Here is a 16,426-nt window from a genome sequence, read left to right on the forward strand (position 1 = left end):
CAAAAGAATATAAAATCTGGCAAAAGAGCAGAGAGAGTCCACTCTTTTCAGTAGAGAAGAGCATAAAAGGACAGGAGTCCACCTATTAGCCCATCACATCAAACTCTAGTTGAGTAATCTACAATGCCTGCAAATTATTCTCCCTGTTTATCCAATCTGTTTTGAAGACATTGATTGTTTCATTTCTATACCATCCTTATAAGCACATGAATTCAACGTTCTAACTACTCTAATTACTTTTTTCCACACATCTATTTCTCATATATTGCTCAAATTTCAGATCAGTGTTCCATTCTTTACACGTATGTTAAAGGAAACATATTTGCTTACTCCATATAAATTGACCTTACTTTTGTATACCTCTATCAAATCCAATTTTAATGTTACTTGCTCTAACGATAACATTAGCCTGTACATTGTAACTTTACAAGTGAAACAATTCATCTTTAAACCATCAGACCAATCCAGGAAATCTCACACTAAATTTCTGACCTTAAATTTCTAGACCTTTCCTCCCAGCTTAATATTTGCAGAGAATCTCATCCCTTTTGCAACTGGAATAAACCCTCCCCAACAAACAGCACTAATTAATCTGCTTCTGAGGACATTGATCCTGTCCCTGGAAACATCAGACTTGTACAGGTCCTACCTTCCCCAAAACTGGCTGGAGAATCAAAAATACTTCCCCTGCACATTGATGTCTAGCCACACGTTTATCTGTGCCATGTTCGTATTTCTAAACTCAAAGGTAAATATTATTGTGAACAGTCTGGATTTCATTTATAAGTGCAGAACTGTAGGACCATAAGACATGGGTGCAAAATTAGGCCAACTGGCCCATCAAGTCTTCCCTGCCATTCAATAATGTCTGACTTGTTATTATTTAATATCCCTCTCAAACCATTCCTGTTTCAAGTCATTTTTCTTAATCTATTTCCCAGTCTCTTAAGGTCTTGGAGGACTCCATTCTCCGTCCGTTGTCTGCTTGGTCTTGGATAATGGAGGCTTCAGACAACAAAGGCTAATAAAAGAAAGTTGGCATTGAGTTCTTTAAGGCTCGGAGTATTTGACAATTGAGTTTTTGACAACCTAATAATGTATTGTTGATTATATGGACTTTCAAATGTTACCATATATTGGACTGTAAGCGAAAGTAAAGTTCCTGAGATATCGAGATAATAGCCCAGGAAATTATAGACCAGTGAGTCTTACTTCAGTGGTTGGTAAGTTGATGGAGAAGATCCTGAGAGGCAGGATTTAGGAACATTTGAAGAAGTATAATGTAATTAGAAATAGTCAGTATGGTTTGTCAAAGGCCTTACGAGCCTGATTGAATTTTTTGAGGATGTGACTAAACATATTGATGAAGGTAGAGCCATAGATGTAGTGTATATGGATTTCAGCAAGGCATCTGACAAGGTACCCCAGGCAAAGCTTATTGAGAAAGTAAGGAGGCATGGGATCCAAGGGGACATTGCTTTGTGGATTCAGAACTGGCTTGCCCACAGAAGGCAGAGTGGTTGTAGACGGGTCATATTCTGCATGGAGGCCGGTGACCAGTGGAGTGCCTCAGGGTTCTGTTCTGGGGCCCCTCCTCTTCATGAGTTTTATAAATGACATGGATGAGGAAGTGGAAGGATGGGTTAGTAAATTTGCTGATGACACAAAGGTTGGGGGTGTTGTGGATAGCATGGAGGGCTGTCAGAGGTTACAGCGAGGCATTGATAGGATGCAAAACTGAGCTGAGAAGTGACAGATGGAGTTCAACCCAGATAAGTGTGAGGTAGTTCACTTTGGTAGGTCAAGTGTGATGGCAGAATATAGTATTAATGTTAAGACTCTTGGCAGTGTGGAGGATCAGAGGGCTCTTGGGGTCTGAGTCCATAGGACACTCAAAGCTGCTATGCAGGTTGACTCTGTGGTTAAGAAGGCATATGGTGCATTGGCCTTCATCAACCATGGGATTGAGTTTAAGAGCTGAGAGGTAATGTTGCAGCTATATCGGACCCTGGTCAGACCCTGCTTGAAATACTGTGCTCAGTTCTGGTCGCCTCACTACAGGAAGGATGTGGAAACCATAGAAAGTTCTTGTGGTATTCTGCAGGGGATGGTGTTGGGTCTACTACTTTTCATGTTGTGTATTAATGATGATGGTTTTGTGGCCATGTTTGCTAATGATACAAGGTCGGTGAAGGGACAAGTAGTGTCAGGAAGCAGGGAGTCTGCAGTAAGATTAGGAGAATGGTAAAGAAGTGGCAGACAAATACAGTGTAGGGAAGTGTATGGTAGAAAACCGTATTAGACTCATACAGCATGGAAACAGGCCCTTTGGCCCAACTGGTCCATGCTAACCAATGTCCCACCAACGCTAGTTCCACTTGTCCACATTTGGTCCACGTCCCTCGAATGAACCAAGTGCCTTTTTTTTGGTTAATTGGTTCATTATGATCTTAGGACATTCTCAGATGATCTTTTAACTGTAGGGAATGGAGGGATAAGCAGGCAGATAGGATTGGTTTAACTTGGTATCATGGTTAGCACAGACATTACTGACTGAAGGGCCAACAGTACTGTGCAAAAGTGTTAGGCAAATATCTATAAGGAATAAATGCATAACTATTTTAGAAATGGGGAACAAACTCAGAAAGTGGAGGTGCAAAGGGACTTGGGAGTCCTGATGCAGGATACCCTAATGGTCAACTTGCAGTTTTTGTTGGTACTTAGGAAGGCAAATTCAAAGTTACCATTCATTTCAAGAGAAGTGGAATATAAAAGCAAGGATAAAATATAAAGGCTGTGTAAGGCATTGGTCAGACCATATTTGGAGTATTGTCAGCAGCTTTGAGCCCCTTATCTAAGAAAGAATGCGCTGGCATTGGGGAGGGTCAAGAGGAGCTTTATGAGAATCATCCTAGGAATGGAAGTGATAACACATGAGGAGCGTTTAGTGGCTCTGGGCCCGTATTCGCTGGAGTTTAGGAGAAAGAGAGGGCATCTCATTGAAACTTAGCAAATATGGAAGGGTCTGGATAGAGTGGACTTGGAGAGGATATTTCTATTATTGGGAGAGTTGGGGATCAGAGGGCACAGCCTCAGAATAGAAGCAAATCCCTTTAGAATAGAAATAAGGAGTAATTTATTTAGCCCGAGGGTGATGAATCTGTGAAATTCATTGCCAGATGACTGTAGCGGGCAAATCATTGGGTATATTTAAAACAGAGGTCGACAGATTCTTGATTAGTAAGGGTGTTAAAGGTTAAGGGGAGAAGGAGGATTGGAGTTGAGAGGGAAAATAAATCAGTCATGACAGAATGACAGAGTATTTGATGGGCCAAATGGCCTATTTCTACTCCTATGTCTTAAGGCCTTAAAGCCACTTACCTGCTCTTGGGGCGATTTATAGTAGCAGATTAATCTACCTGTGTGTCTTTGTGGCCTGGGAGTAAACTGGCACACCTGGAGTACACCAACATAGCAACTTGGGGGAACGTGAAACCGAAGTAACAGCTCTGCCTTGGGAGAATGGGCAAAGAAACGGCAGATTGAACGTAGTGTAGGGAAGCACATTGTCGTGCACTTTGGTAGAAGGAATAAAGGCACAGAATATCTTCTAGAGAAAAGAGAAAATACAAAAATTTGAGGTGCAAGAGATGTGGGAGATCTTCTGCAGGATTCCATAAAGGTTAACTTGTAGATTGAATTGATGGTAAGGAGGGCAAAATGCACTGTTAGTATTTATTTCAAGAGGACTAGAATACAGTGGATTCTGGTTAATTGAAACACACTGGGACCAGTACACTCTGTCCCAATTAAACAGCTGCCCCAATTAGCCAGTCTTGTGGAAATAGTTAAAAGGATATAGAGAAAGACAAACTACCATTTAACAGAGTATCAAATTATGTATTCAAATGAAATATAGAACAAATTAGAACACTATCAATATCACTACAGTATTATAAAAAACTATATTAGTTCCTAATAGTTATCATTGGAGGGAATTCCTTGTGTAAGCTGTTGTGTTCTTTAGATTGACTGTAAATAATCAAAATCAGCGTAGACATCTAGTACAGATTATTGTCTACAATGCTTTCGATAAATGCATCCTCCAAATCTTCATTTTCATTGTAACATTCAACATGATTGTCAATACCTTAACTTGTTCTTAACTTGTTGAAGTAGTGAAATTATTTCATTTTCACTCTCTGCCATTTCTGGTATCTCCAAGCCTGAATGCTTGAAACCACAATGAACAAAACAGTTCTGAATTGTCTTACTGCTTATTTCTCACCAACTATCAGTGACATAAATAGCTGCTTTTCGAATGCAAACACACAATTGAAGCTATTTAAAAACTGTTCGCTCTAAGCACAGTGTTGTGTCTAATTGCCACACCAGATGTTAGTTAGAAACTGTTTGGCAATAGTCTCCTGCCCACAGTGTCCCAAAAACCACAGGGAATCCCAGTTACTCTCTCGATTGTTGTTCTGTTCTTTAAGAGATGTCCCAGATAAGCGGCTGCCCCAATTAACCAGAATTCACTGTATGAAAAAAACAAGGATGAAACGTTGAGGCTTTATAAGGCATTGGTCAGACCACATTTGGAGTACTGGGAGCAGTTTTGGGCTCCTTATCTAAGAAAAGATGTACTGGCATTGGAGAGGGTCCGGAGTAGATTCATGAGAATGATTCCAGGAATGAAAGGGTTAACATATGACTGTTTGATGGCTCTGGGCCTGTGCTTGCTGGAACTCAGAAGAATGTGGGGGTGGGGAATCTCATTGAAACCTACCAAATACTGAAAGGCCTAGACAGAGTGGATATGAAGAGAATGCTTCCTATAGTGGGGGAGTCAAGGATCAGGGGACACAACCTCAGAATAGAGGAATTTAGAACAGAGATGAGGTGGAATTTCTTTAGCCTTAGCATGGTGAGTCCGGAATTTATCGCCACAGAAGGCAAGTCATTGGGTCTGTTTCAAACCACTCAATATGTTTTTAATTAGTCAGAGCATCAAAGGTTACGGGGAGAAGATGGGGAATGGGGTTGAGAGGGACAATAGATGAACCATGATAGAATGGTGGAACAGACTCAATGGACTGAGTGGTCTAACTCTGTGCTTATGTCTTATGGTCTTGTGGTCAAGCTGCACACTGTTCTGCCTCCTCGTCCCATGGTGAACGAGTGACCTTGGGAGGGGTGCAATTACATTCCTCCCACTAATGTCTTACCTTGACCCATTCAGTATATGGTGTTGCTTGCTCTTCTTTGGATGAAAAAGCACAACCACGCACCTGGTGGGACAAAATAAAAATGGATGTAAGTTAGGATCAAGAAAAAACAAGGAGCTAACAGAGGTGCCTAAACCACCTGTGACACAGCCACAGTCATTCACTGTAAGAGTCCAGGAATGTGTAGCACAGGCAAAGGGAAAAGTACAGAAATAAGCACCTTGTACTTACCAATCTAGCAACTACAGGGAATATAGAGTTTAAAAAGCAAACAGAGTCATTTATTAAGCAAATAATCCAATTTTCTAAAAAATCAAAATTTAAACAGATTGTGCAAAAATATCCATGGAGTTGTGCAATTTTAACTTTGATGCACTTTTGTCGTTATTAATATAATGTGTATTACATTATTGAAGTGTGAATGAATAACTTTAGATTTAGTCTGGTATACACAATGAGAGTGAAATAAAAGGTCTATTTCAATTAAAATGGCTGTTTCCTGTTTATTCCCCCCTTCTGTTTGAAAGCACCAGACAGCATTGTTTCACAGATCTACTCTGGAATTGGGGAAAACTGCAATCCAATACTGTATCCAGTGCAGGGCAGTGAACAGCAAGTTGTTCAGTCTACAATTCACAAGAAACTGCAGACAATGGAATCTGGAGCAACACCCAAAATGCTGCAGAAACTCAGCAAGTCAGGCAGTATCTATGGAGGGAAATGGACAGTCAACAGTTCAGCCAGAAACCCTTCATCAGGACTGGAAAGAGGGGAGATAACCAGTATATAAAGGTGGAGGATGATCCACGTGAGGAGAGTGACAGGCAGGCGATGGAGGGAGGGAGAGAGTTTATGAATGATGTCAGGAGTTGGCAGGTGATATGTAGAGCAGCAAAGGGACAATGAAGATGGAATCTGATAGGAGAGGACAGGACAACATTAACAGATCCCTTGCTAATGATGTCTACATCCCAATAAAGCAGTCAACCTGAAATGATTAGTGATAAATAGGATTGGTCTTAATGTCACTGGTATCTAATGTTGTTGAAATCTTATTGCTAACATTACAGGAGTTTAATGTATTGATGCCTAATGGACAGTACTGTGCAAAAGTCTTAGGCACGTACATACAGCTAGGACTTTTGCATGGTACTGTAGTAATTTTATGTATTGCACAGTACTGCTGCCACAAAAAAATTCTCATTACTTATGTGAGTGATGATAAACCTGATTCTGACATGGGTCTCTATTGTGGACTGAGAGTGGGATGGGGGTAGTGATTTCTGTAATGATCAATAAACCAAATGTTTAGAATCAAATGATCTTGCCTGGTGTCTCTGGGCTGGGAGTGACTGCACCCGCTCTACAACCACCCCCGTCCCTGACAAACCTTCTCTGCCACCTGTCCCGCACCCCTCCTGTGGTGCTCGACCCCCAACGTTCCCAACATTCTTTGTTCCTGCCAGATTTAGAAACTTGCTCTTCGCTCCCTGTAGACAAATACAGGAGTGTGCAGAAGTGTTAGGCACCCTGGTGTGTGTGTGTGTGTGTGTGTGTGTGTGTGTGTGTGTGTGTGTGTGTGTGTGTGTGTGTGTGTGTGTGTGTGTGTGTGTGTGTGTGTGTGTGTGTGTGTGTGTGTGTGTGTGTGTGTGTGTGTGTGTGTGTGTGTAAGACTTTTGCGCAGTTCTGCAAGTAACCACAAAATCAATAGTCTTGAAGTTACTACTATTAAAGATTCATTAGTCTCCAGTGATGTCTTATCAATGTATTTAATATTAATACTCAATACAACGGAAGTCTTCACCTCCAATGTTACTGAATTTCTGAATGCATTGTCTCTAAACAGAATGAATAAGGTGTTGCTGCCAATATTGGTGGTTATTAATTCCTGCTCCCTGCTATGTAATACATTACTTTGCATTGTAATCCCACTGTTTTTAACATTAGTCTGTCACTGCCACTTTTCATCACAGGTATAACCTCAATTTCTGAGAATTAATCTGCTCTGAATCAAAAAAAAGGCTTAATTAGTGGGAAGCCTATCCCATAAGACGTATGTGATTAATGAAACTTAGGTTTAAATAAGAATTCAAGCCATCACGCCCGAAGGGACATGGGACTGCCATGAGTCACCCTAATCCAGGTGCCATTGTCGGGCGTATTCTGCACACTGGCAGAAACTGAATCAAATGTCATGACCTTCAACACTGGCTGTGAAACACGGAGTAATTCACCTGGAGATCACATGTAACATTAATGGTTTTAATTTCACTGACTGCCCGCACGGTCTGGTGCTTTGCAGACAGACAGCACTGTGGGTTCAACCCTGACCGCAGCCTCTGAGATCGGGATTGAATCCAGGTCAGTGGAGCTACGGGACACCAACTCTACTGGCTGTGCCACTGCGGCAAGCAGGCATGCCCATACCCTTGGGAAGAAGCATTCTTCCTTTCTGCAGTACAGCCCATTCACCGCCATTCCCCATGATATCGGCTGCTGCTTTCATCCACTGCCTTCGTGCACTGGGATTGGGAGACAACCATTACTGATCTCCCTACTCCAGTCTTCCAGCCTGTGCTCACGGCAGATCTGCCAGTCTGGGTAACTCAGCACACCTCATAAATCAAATTCAAGACCGTGAGCTCTATACAGATTATGCTGGTAGGGTGTGAGCTTTACTCACTTCAACTAATTGGCACAGAATTGGTTTAAATTTTGATTGACACACTTGAGACTACATCTGAAGGCTAAATGCATTGTAAAAGTGCACTGTAACAGTACACTGTTTTCCCCTTGTTGTACAGAATCAATGTGCTTGATAGAATTTGTCCCACTCAGTGACCAATTTCTGACAAATGCATTGATGACATCATCAAGCGTGCGAAATATGCTGGGCAATGGCCCCTACATTAGGATGACTCCTGATAATCCAGCTTCCCTTTTGGCACATTGGCTTGAAATTTTATTTAAACCTAAATTTTATTAAATCACATGGTTCTGAGCAGAGGTCGCTGGCCCAAAACATTGACTAGCTCCTCTTTTCACAGATGCTGTTTGACCGGCTGAGTTCTTACAGCATTTGTCTCGCTAATCCTTAATAGTTGGACAGATCCCTGTTGATAATATATATATATATATATATATATATATATATATATATATATATATATATATATATATACACATATATACACACAGTGACCACTTTATTAGATCTTCTCTGTTGATTGTCTCCTTGTCGTGGTGGAGAAGCTTGTGTGGTCCTGAGATCCCATGAGTGATGCTGTCTGGAGCTATGCTCCTGGTAGGGTCACCCATGGCAGTAAGGTCAAGGGTGAGGTCCCTGACAAAGAACAATCCAACCAAGACCTCAACGGTGTAACAGGCGGATGAAGTTACTTCGAACTCAACGGCTGTGAAGGCGGATGAAGGCTGCAACAAATCTATCAGCTCCAATCATCGTGGTTTCCATGCCATTGGAATCAGTTGGTTGATTTGTGAAGTATTGTGTGCTTCTTGGAGTGCAACATCAAGTACACGTTAAACAAATACACGCACAGGCATCTTCACTCTGTGGAAACGGAGCGAAGACCATCATCCTCGACTTCGAGGGATAGCCAGGACGACGATGACTTTATTAGATACCTATTAAAGTGGTCAATGAGTGTATGTTCGTTGTCTTCTGCTGCTGTAGCCCATCCACTTCAAGGATTGATATGTTGAGCATTCAGAGATGCTCTTCTGCACATCAATGTGGTAATGTGTGGTCATTTGAGATACTGCTGCCATCTTGTCAAGCTCGAACCAGCCTGGCCACTCTCCTCTGACTTCTCTCGTTAACAGGGCAATTTTGCCCACAGAACAGCTGCTCACTGATTTTGTTTTGTTTTTCGCACCACTCTCTGTAAATTCTCCACCAGGGGTCCCCAGTTAACGGTAGGGGCCCCAGCTCTAGGGACTGTTGTGCATGAAAATCCCAGGGGATCTGCAGTTTCTGAGATACTCAAACCACTCCATCTAGCACCAACAATCATTCCACTGTCAAAGTCACTTAGATCACATCTCATCCCCCGTTCTGATGTTTGGTCTGAACAACAACTGAATCTCTTGACCACGTCTGTATGCTTTTATGTATAGCTGCTGCCACATGATTGGCTGATTAGATATTTCCATTAACAAACCCAATAAAGTGGGCACTGAGTATAAATTCTGATTCATCGGTCAGTAGTATGCCCTAATTCCTATACACGTTACAACTAAGAAACAGAAGAAAACTCTCTAACTGGTAGTGCTGATATTACTGTACTATCTAACTTGCTTGTTATCCATTGTTGCCCATTGTTATCCAGAAGGGTTGGGAATCCTACCAGACACATGGGATCACGGGTTTACTCTTCCCCCTCTCTTCAGTAAAGCATGCCATACATTGCGGTTTCACGAATCTTAAGCTAGCAGGTGTCCTACAAGAATGTCTGACTATGAGACAGTTCCTGGACAAGATGCTGCTGTTTTGCTTCCATAATGAGCCGAACCAGTCCAACCAGTCCACTGCTTTTCTTTGTTTTACACCCAACAGTTCCACACATCAGGAAGAAGGAGTGATTTATGCCCAGGTAGAAAAGGGTTTCATTTTGCACCCAGCAGACACAGAAGGCAGGTGTGACTTAGTTGACTGCTGGCGTGATTCTGGTCTATTAACTACACAGACAAAATTAATTACCATAAGGAAAAAATGTGTTTTTCCTGCAATCCCTAAGGGCTATATTCCTCATTTTTCTCTTGCTATACATAAGCATGATTATACCCCGAATTAAAACAAAAAATGCTACGCTCAGCAGACCATAATGATAACGCACACAATTTTTTTTCGAAAATGTTGCTTCCTCAGAAATATCTTTTGATTATGACAGACCGCTTGAAGCTGAACCCAAATATAATTTCAGACTACTTGTATCACGTAGGAATTTGGAGAAACGAGAAATTAACTTCTATTGAATATAATGTGTTTAATTGCATAACGGTGCTAACTCTTTGCAATAGTTCTACTAATCTAAAAATGTTCTGTTGATGATTTTAATTTGTACTCAGTGTCTGAGGCTTCTCACTCAAACATCCAACAATAATCATCCAGCATTGATGGATTCCGGTTGCCCTGATACCGTTTCTCCATGACCACAATGTCCTGGTGAAACCGTTCACCGTGCTCGTCACTGACAGTGCCAAGATTTGCAGGGAAGAGTCTAAATGGGAACGCAGAAAATTAATCTTCAGTGATGTGTTGCATTTCATGGTTTGGTATGCTTGAAGCATGTTATCAAGCTGCTGCACATAGTTTGGTGCTCTGTAGTTGCCAAGAAAATTTTCAACAACATCCTTAAATGCCTTCCATGTGATTTTCTCTGGTCCCACTAGAAGTTCTTCGAATTGCCTGGCAAAACTTACAGGTTTGATTTGTTGACCAATGAAAATGCCTTCCTTAATTTTGACATCAGTTATTCTGACTTGAATTGAAATAACAAATGTAGACAATTTTACAAAAATGGTGCATGATGGGGAAATTTCATAGTGATTTTCATGATCAGGAGCCCAAAATCCATAAGATATACCCAAAAGTGTTCGGGAAGCAAAGTCTTTGTTGTCCATTGTAAGCACAAGAGTTTCTGCAGATGCTGGAAATCCGGAGCAACACACAAAATGCTGGAGGGACTCAGCAGGTCAGGCAGCATCTACGGAAATGAATAAACAGTTGAAGTTTCGGGCTGAGACCCTTCTTCAGTGCCATAATGAAGTACTTTGAGAAGTTGGTTGTCTCTAGGATTAACTCCTGCCTGAGCAAGGACCTGGACCCACTATAATTCATTTGTTTCTACTTTGTTTCCACTACTACAATAGTGACTAATCTTCAAAGTCCTGAGGCTGTGAAAGGCACTATGTCAATGCAAGTCCTTTCCTTTTACAGAATAACGCAATAAGCGAAAGCAGATGGAGGCCAGTCAGTCAGTCCTTCAATCTGTATGGCCACGCACCAAAATCATGCTGATTTTCACTTTCTGTCTGATTCTTTCATCTCAACTCTGAATGGCCAAAATTAATTCTGGGCTCTCCAGCATCCTGTCAATCCTTATCAAAATCTAGTGCCTTGATAAGATCATATCTTCATCTATTCCTCTCTGGAGAGTCCGAATACACTCTATTCACTCCTTCCTCACTGACAACACTCTTGTTCCTGTATTTACACCAGCATACTGTATAACCAGGAATTTGACAGGTGAGACTAAGTGACTGAGAATGGGTTTTTTGATGCAATGACTTTTGAAAAAGTTTTGTTCTGGGTGCTTCCCAGAGAGAGTCATCAGTATGGAAATGGGCGATTCAGTCCACCACATCAATGCTAATCATTAAGCACCCACTTACAGCAGCTAACTGACCTCTAAACCTGCACAACTTTACGATGAGACAGGAAGACACTCGGGGAAAATTCACAGTGAAACTCCCAAGAAGAGCATGCAAGCTCAACCAGAGGGCAGATTGAACCCGGGTAGACCATTGGCAGTACCACTGCGACATCCATAAGGAACGTGTCTTTAACGAAACGCATGTACCAGAGGAACATCAAATGACATCAATCCTAATGTCACTGTTGGCTCAGCCATAGACCTTCTTGGCAGCTCTGCCATTCACCACCTACCTTCTACCCCCATGTCATGTCCTAATGCCATTTCCTTTCAGTAGGTAAAAATCTAGCGACCTCTATTTTCAATATGCTCAACAAGTAAGCCTCTGCAACACTTTTGGTAAGACAAATCCAAAGGCTCTCCCATATGGGTTTAGAAATTCTTCCCCAGCTTTGTCCTGAACTGCTGAACTCTCATTCCCCCCTATACCCCAGTCAGGGTGAAACCTTATTACCCCCCTATACCCCAGTCAGGATGAAATCTCATTCACCCCAATACCTCAGTCAGGGTGAAATCTCAATCCCCCAATACCCCAGTCAGGGTGAAATATTTCTCCCAATACCCCATCAGGGTGAAATCTTATTCCCCCCTATACCCCAGTCAGGGTGAAATATTTCTCCCAATACCCCATCAGGGTGAAATCTTATTCCCCCCTATACCCCAGTCAGGGTGGAATCTCATTCTTCCTTATACCCCAGTCAGGGTGAAATCTCATTCACCCAATACCCCAGTAAGGATGAATTCTGATTCCCCCTTATACCCCAGACAGGGTAGCATCAGCTCAGCAACCTAGCATAACCACTCCAGAATTTTGTATGCTTCAATGCGATCACGTCTAATTCTTCGAAACTCAAGAGAGAATAGGCCCAGTCTGCTCCGTCTGCCATCACACGGAAAACCATCATCCCAGCACAGTAATCCAGTGAATGGATGTTACATTCCCCATATTGCAAGTACACTCAATGCCCACTTTATTAGGTACACCTGTACGTCTGCTCATTAATGCAAATACCTAATCAGCCAATCACGTGGCAGCAACTCAATGCAGAAAAGCATGCAGACGTGGTGAAGAGGATCAGTTGTTGTTCAGACCAAACATCAGAATGGGGAAGAAAGTGACCCTGACTGTACAATGGTTGCTGGTGTCAGATAGGCTGGTTTGAGTATCTCAAAAATGCTGATCTTCTGAGATTTTCCTGCACAACAAACTTCAAAATTCAAAGTACATTTATTATCAAAGTCTGTATACATTATATAACCTTGAATTTTTCTCATAGGTAGCTACAAAACAAAGAAACACAAAAGCACCCATTTAAAAAAAGACTATCAAACACCCAATGTGCAGAGAAAAAGAACAAATCCCACAAACAATAAAATTAAGCAAATAGCATTCAGAACAAAAGTGAGGCGCGAAGCCCAAAGCAGCCAGAGCAGGCCGCATCCTCAGCCTCAGTTCGGCACAGAGTCAAGTAAATGTTGCAGAGCAGCCAGCAAAACCTGCCTTTGCAGTCTGGCCCAGCGCTTCAATCATCCAAGCATCAGGTCATTCCCCGCTTCAGGACCCGGGCCCTGTTGTTTCGATACACTCTGGGCCTGGACCCCGCCAAATTGGCCTGGTGCATAGATTGATCAAATTTCGGCACTTTTCTCACTCTCAGTTTAGGTGGATAGGCCCTGACTTTTCCTCAACTCTGCTTGCCCTGACTTTGCCTAGCCTCCGCTCGGTCTCGCCTCGACTTGCTCTTGTACCCCGCTCGCTTCAACCCTTGACTCTTCCTTGCCTCCGCCTGGCTCTCCATTGTTCACGGCGATCGTTTACCAGGAATTTTCTCTGTACTCTTTTCAACCTCATTGATATCTTTCCTATAGGTAGGTGACCAAAACTGCAGACAATACTCCAAATTAGGCCTCACCAACGTCATAGACAACTTCCAACATAACATAGAAACTCCTGTACACAGTACTTTGATTTATGAAGGCCAATGTGCCACAGGTTATCTTCGTGACACCACTTTCATGGAATTATGGATCTGTATTCCCAGCCTCTGGAGTTTACAGAGGATAGTGTGGAGAAAACAAAATAAAATCTAGTGAGCGGCAGTCCTGTAGACAAAGTGTGTTATTGTTAATGAGGGAGGTCAGAGGAGAATGCCCAGATTGGTTCAAACTGACATAAAGGCAACAGTAACTCAAACAACCACATGTTATAACAGTGGTGTGCAGAAGAGCATCTCTTAAACCACAACGTGTCAACCTTTGAAGTGGATGGGCTACATTACCACCAACATATACTCCGTGGCCACTGTATTATGTAGAGAAGGTACCTAAATATACTCTTCATTCAGGACTCCAGACCAGTACAAAATGCTCCAAATATGAAGTCACAACAAAGTTAAGGCATTTCCAGTCTTAGACACAAATGTTTGTGCGATAAAGGCCTACCCACTACTGCAGAATTTTCATCAACAAAAGTCTCAGGCCCTCCCCTCTTCATTGAAATCACTTTTATCGCAATGTGAAGTTCCAGAAGCTGCAGGATTTAGACCAACCAGAAACATATGTTTTTAATCACGAACAAGAGAAAATCTGCAGGTGCTGGAAATCCAAGCTGGAGGAACTCAGCAGGCCAGGCAGCATCTGTGGAAAAGAGCACAGTCGACGTTTTGGGCCAAGACCCTTCGGTAGGACAGTCAGGAAGGTCCATGACTCGGGAGTACAGGCAAGAGAACATCTATCTTTTCAATGGCATGGATCCCAGTTGGCTATTTTGAAAAATCTGCTCTGAAACGGAGATGATTCGTGACAACGGCCATCTTCCTTTGTACAAAGTATGGGCTGAGAGCACCTCCTTCGATTCACATTGATTTTGATCATACTTGTGCAGCCTCTTGCTGTTGAGGGCAGATACTCTTACCTCACCCTGAGTTCACTTCCCTTTCTGTTTTTATATCGCAGGTTCATGGAGGCCGGAAGACAAACATCCCTGTGGTGGAACCACAAGGGAACAATACACACCAGATTACTGTCACTAATTGCCTCCTGACAGCCGCCCAGTATCAGAAATGTTGTAAGTTTTTACCTCTGGAAAATCACGTTCCATTTTCACTGAGCTGATCGTTAAATTCCGTAGCATCCAAGGACTGACAGCAACGTGCAGTTTACTGGCCCCTGTCTCTCCCTCTACTCTCAGTCCTGTTGCAGGGTCTCAACCCAAAATGTCAACAATCTGTTTCCTGAAAAATGCTGCTTTACCTGCTGAGTCCCTATGGAAGATTGTTTATCGATCTCGGAGTCCGTTCGTTCCTGTTACCCAGCGTACAGGAGCTGATACTGAGGCACACACAAGCTGTAATAGAAGAGTTCTCTTCACAAAGAAAGTTTTGCTCCAGTATGGGTTGTCCCTGGGTTATTATAGACAATCTAGAGAGAGCCATCTCCCAAGTATTATTAAATTCAGAAGTACAAACTTGTGTCCATTCGTACAAACAGCAAAACTAGTTTCCTCTTTCCCTCCCTGCTGTTTATTTTATCAGTATTATGTACCTTTGATGCCATTCATTACAATAATGTGGAGGTATGGTTACCTCATTGAGCGATTTTTATGTACTTTACAACTTACTGACAAAATCAAGAAATGGAACCTGTTCAGCATCCTTGGCCTGTCCCTTTATTAATCTTGCATTATGAATGGCTTATGTATAATGCAGCCCTGCTTTACACTTTCCTTCAAACCATTCAACTGGATAATCGTGGGAATCCATTCCAGTACTGTGTTTTCATCAGCTAGATTTCAAACAACATAGTCCCTCAGGGTCAGGTGAGGCTCAGCCTCCCCGTGACAGACTTTCTAGTCGCTGGGGACACTCTCAATAAGCTGACACAGTGACAGGAGGCCCATGCTCCTTTGCACAGCTCAAGTACAACATAGAAACAGGCCCTTCAGCCCATTTAATCCATGCCTAGTCCCATCAACCTGCACCAGAACCACCTCCATACCCCTGCCATTCATACACCTGTAATGCCCTGGTTAAGAATTCTGCTGCTGTGCTGTGGGCATTTCATTTTAGCAGTTTTCTGCAAAAGCAGCGTGTCCAGCTGGTAGAAAGTCTTGGTTTCGGCTAAAGATAAGAAGTCATGTTGTTCAACTTAGGAACGTTGTGTCAGCCAATCAGGATGTGGGATCAGGAGGAGGTTCTAGAGGGAGCTGGGCAGAGAGAGATCTGTGTCAGAGAGTAGTTTGATTTGGGGTCTTTAGGGCGGGAGCTGCGGAGCGGGACACAGGGGAGGATGCCGTGGGAAGGAGAGCCCCATTGCAAGAAGTGCATTGTGCAGATGAATGGCATAAAGGAGGAAGGGCCAATACTCCAGAGAGGGAGCCGGTCTGTTCAAGATGGTCTTCGAGGTAGGTTCAGAATATGCTGGGTGCTTTCACACAGACCATGGGTGCAACGTGTGAGTAAGAGGTACACCCCATCTACTCCAGTATGAGCTCCAACATTGTGTGCATATTGGACTGGTTTAACTGTAATGAACCCTTTTATTTTTCTTTCCTTTTCCCTATTAACTGTTTGAAAAAGCTAAGATTGGTAAAGTTTCTTTATAATTTTATGTGGTGTACGATCTGTTATTTCTTGCCGACCGATAACTGTGTATGGGCAGTATTTACACAGCTTTCATTCAAATCGAGTTTCCTTTGATTAGAACATTACGACGTTCCTGTTGGTTGAACCCCAAATCGAACCG

The 16,426-nt window shown here is 42.5% G+C and overlaps 1 protein-coding gene across 1 annotated transcript in view; it reads right to left on the reverse strand.

Annotated features, from left to right (window-relative positions):
• Positions 1-16,426, reverse strand: part of mapkbp1 (mitogen-activated protein kinase binding protein 1) — a 267,966-nt gene that overhangs the window by 114,621 nt on the left and 136,919 nt on the right. Inside the window, exon 3 of the mRNA XM_059953648.1 lies at positions 5,229-5,291. Coding sequence (XP_059809631.1) covers positions 5,229-5,291 — 63 coding nt within the window. The remainder of the gene's footprint in view (positions 1-5,228; positions 5,292-16,426) is intronic.

The sequence above is a fragment of the Hypanus sabinus genome, chromosome 2, assembly GCF_030144855.1.
Source record: "Hypanus sabinus isolate sHypSab1 chromosome 2, sHypSab1.hap1, whole genome shotgun sequence".
Taxonomy (NCBI): domain Eukaryota; kingdom Metazoa; phylum Chordata; class Chondrichthyes; order Myliobatiformes; family Dasyatidae; genus Hypanus; species Hypanus sabinus.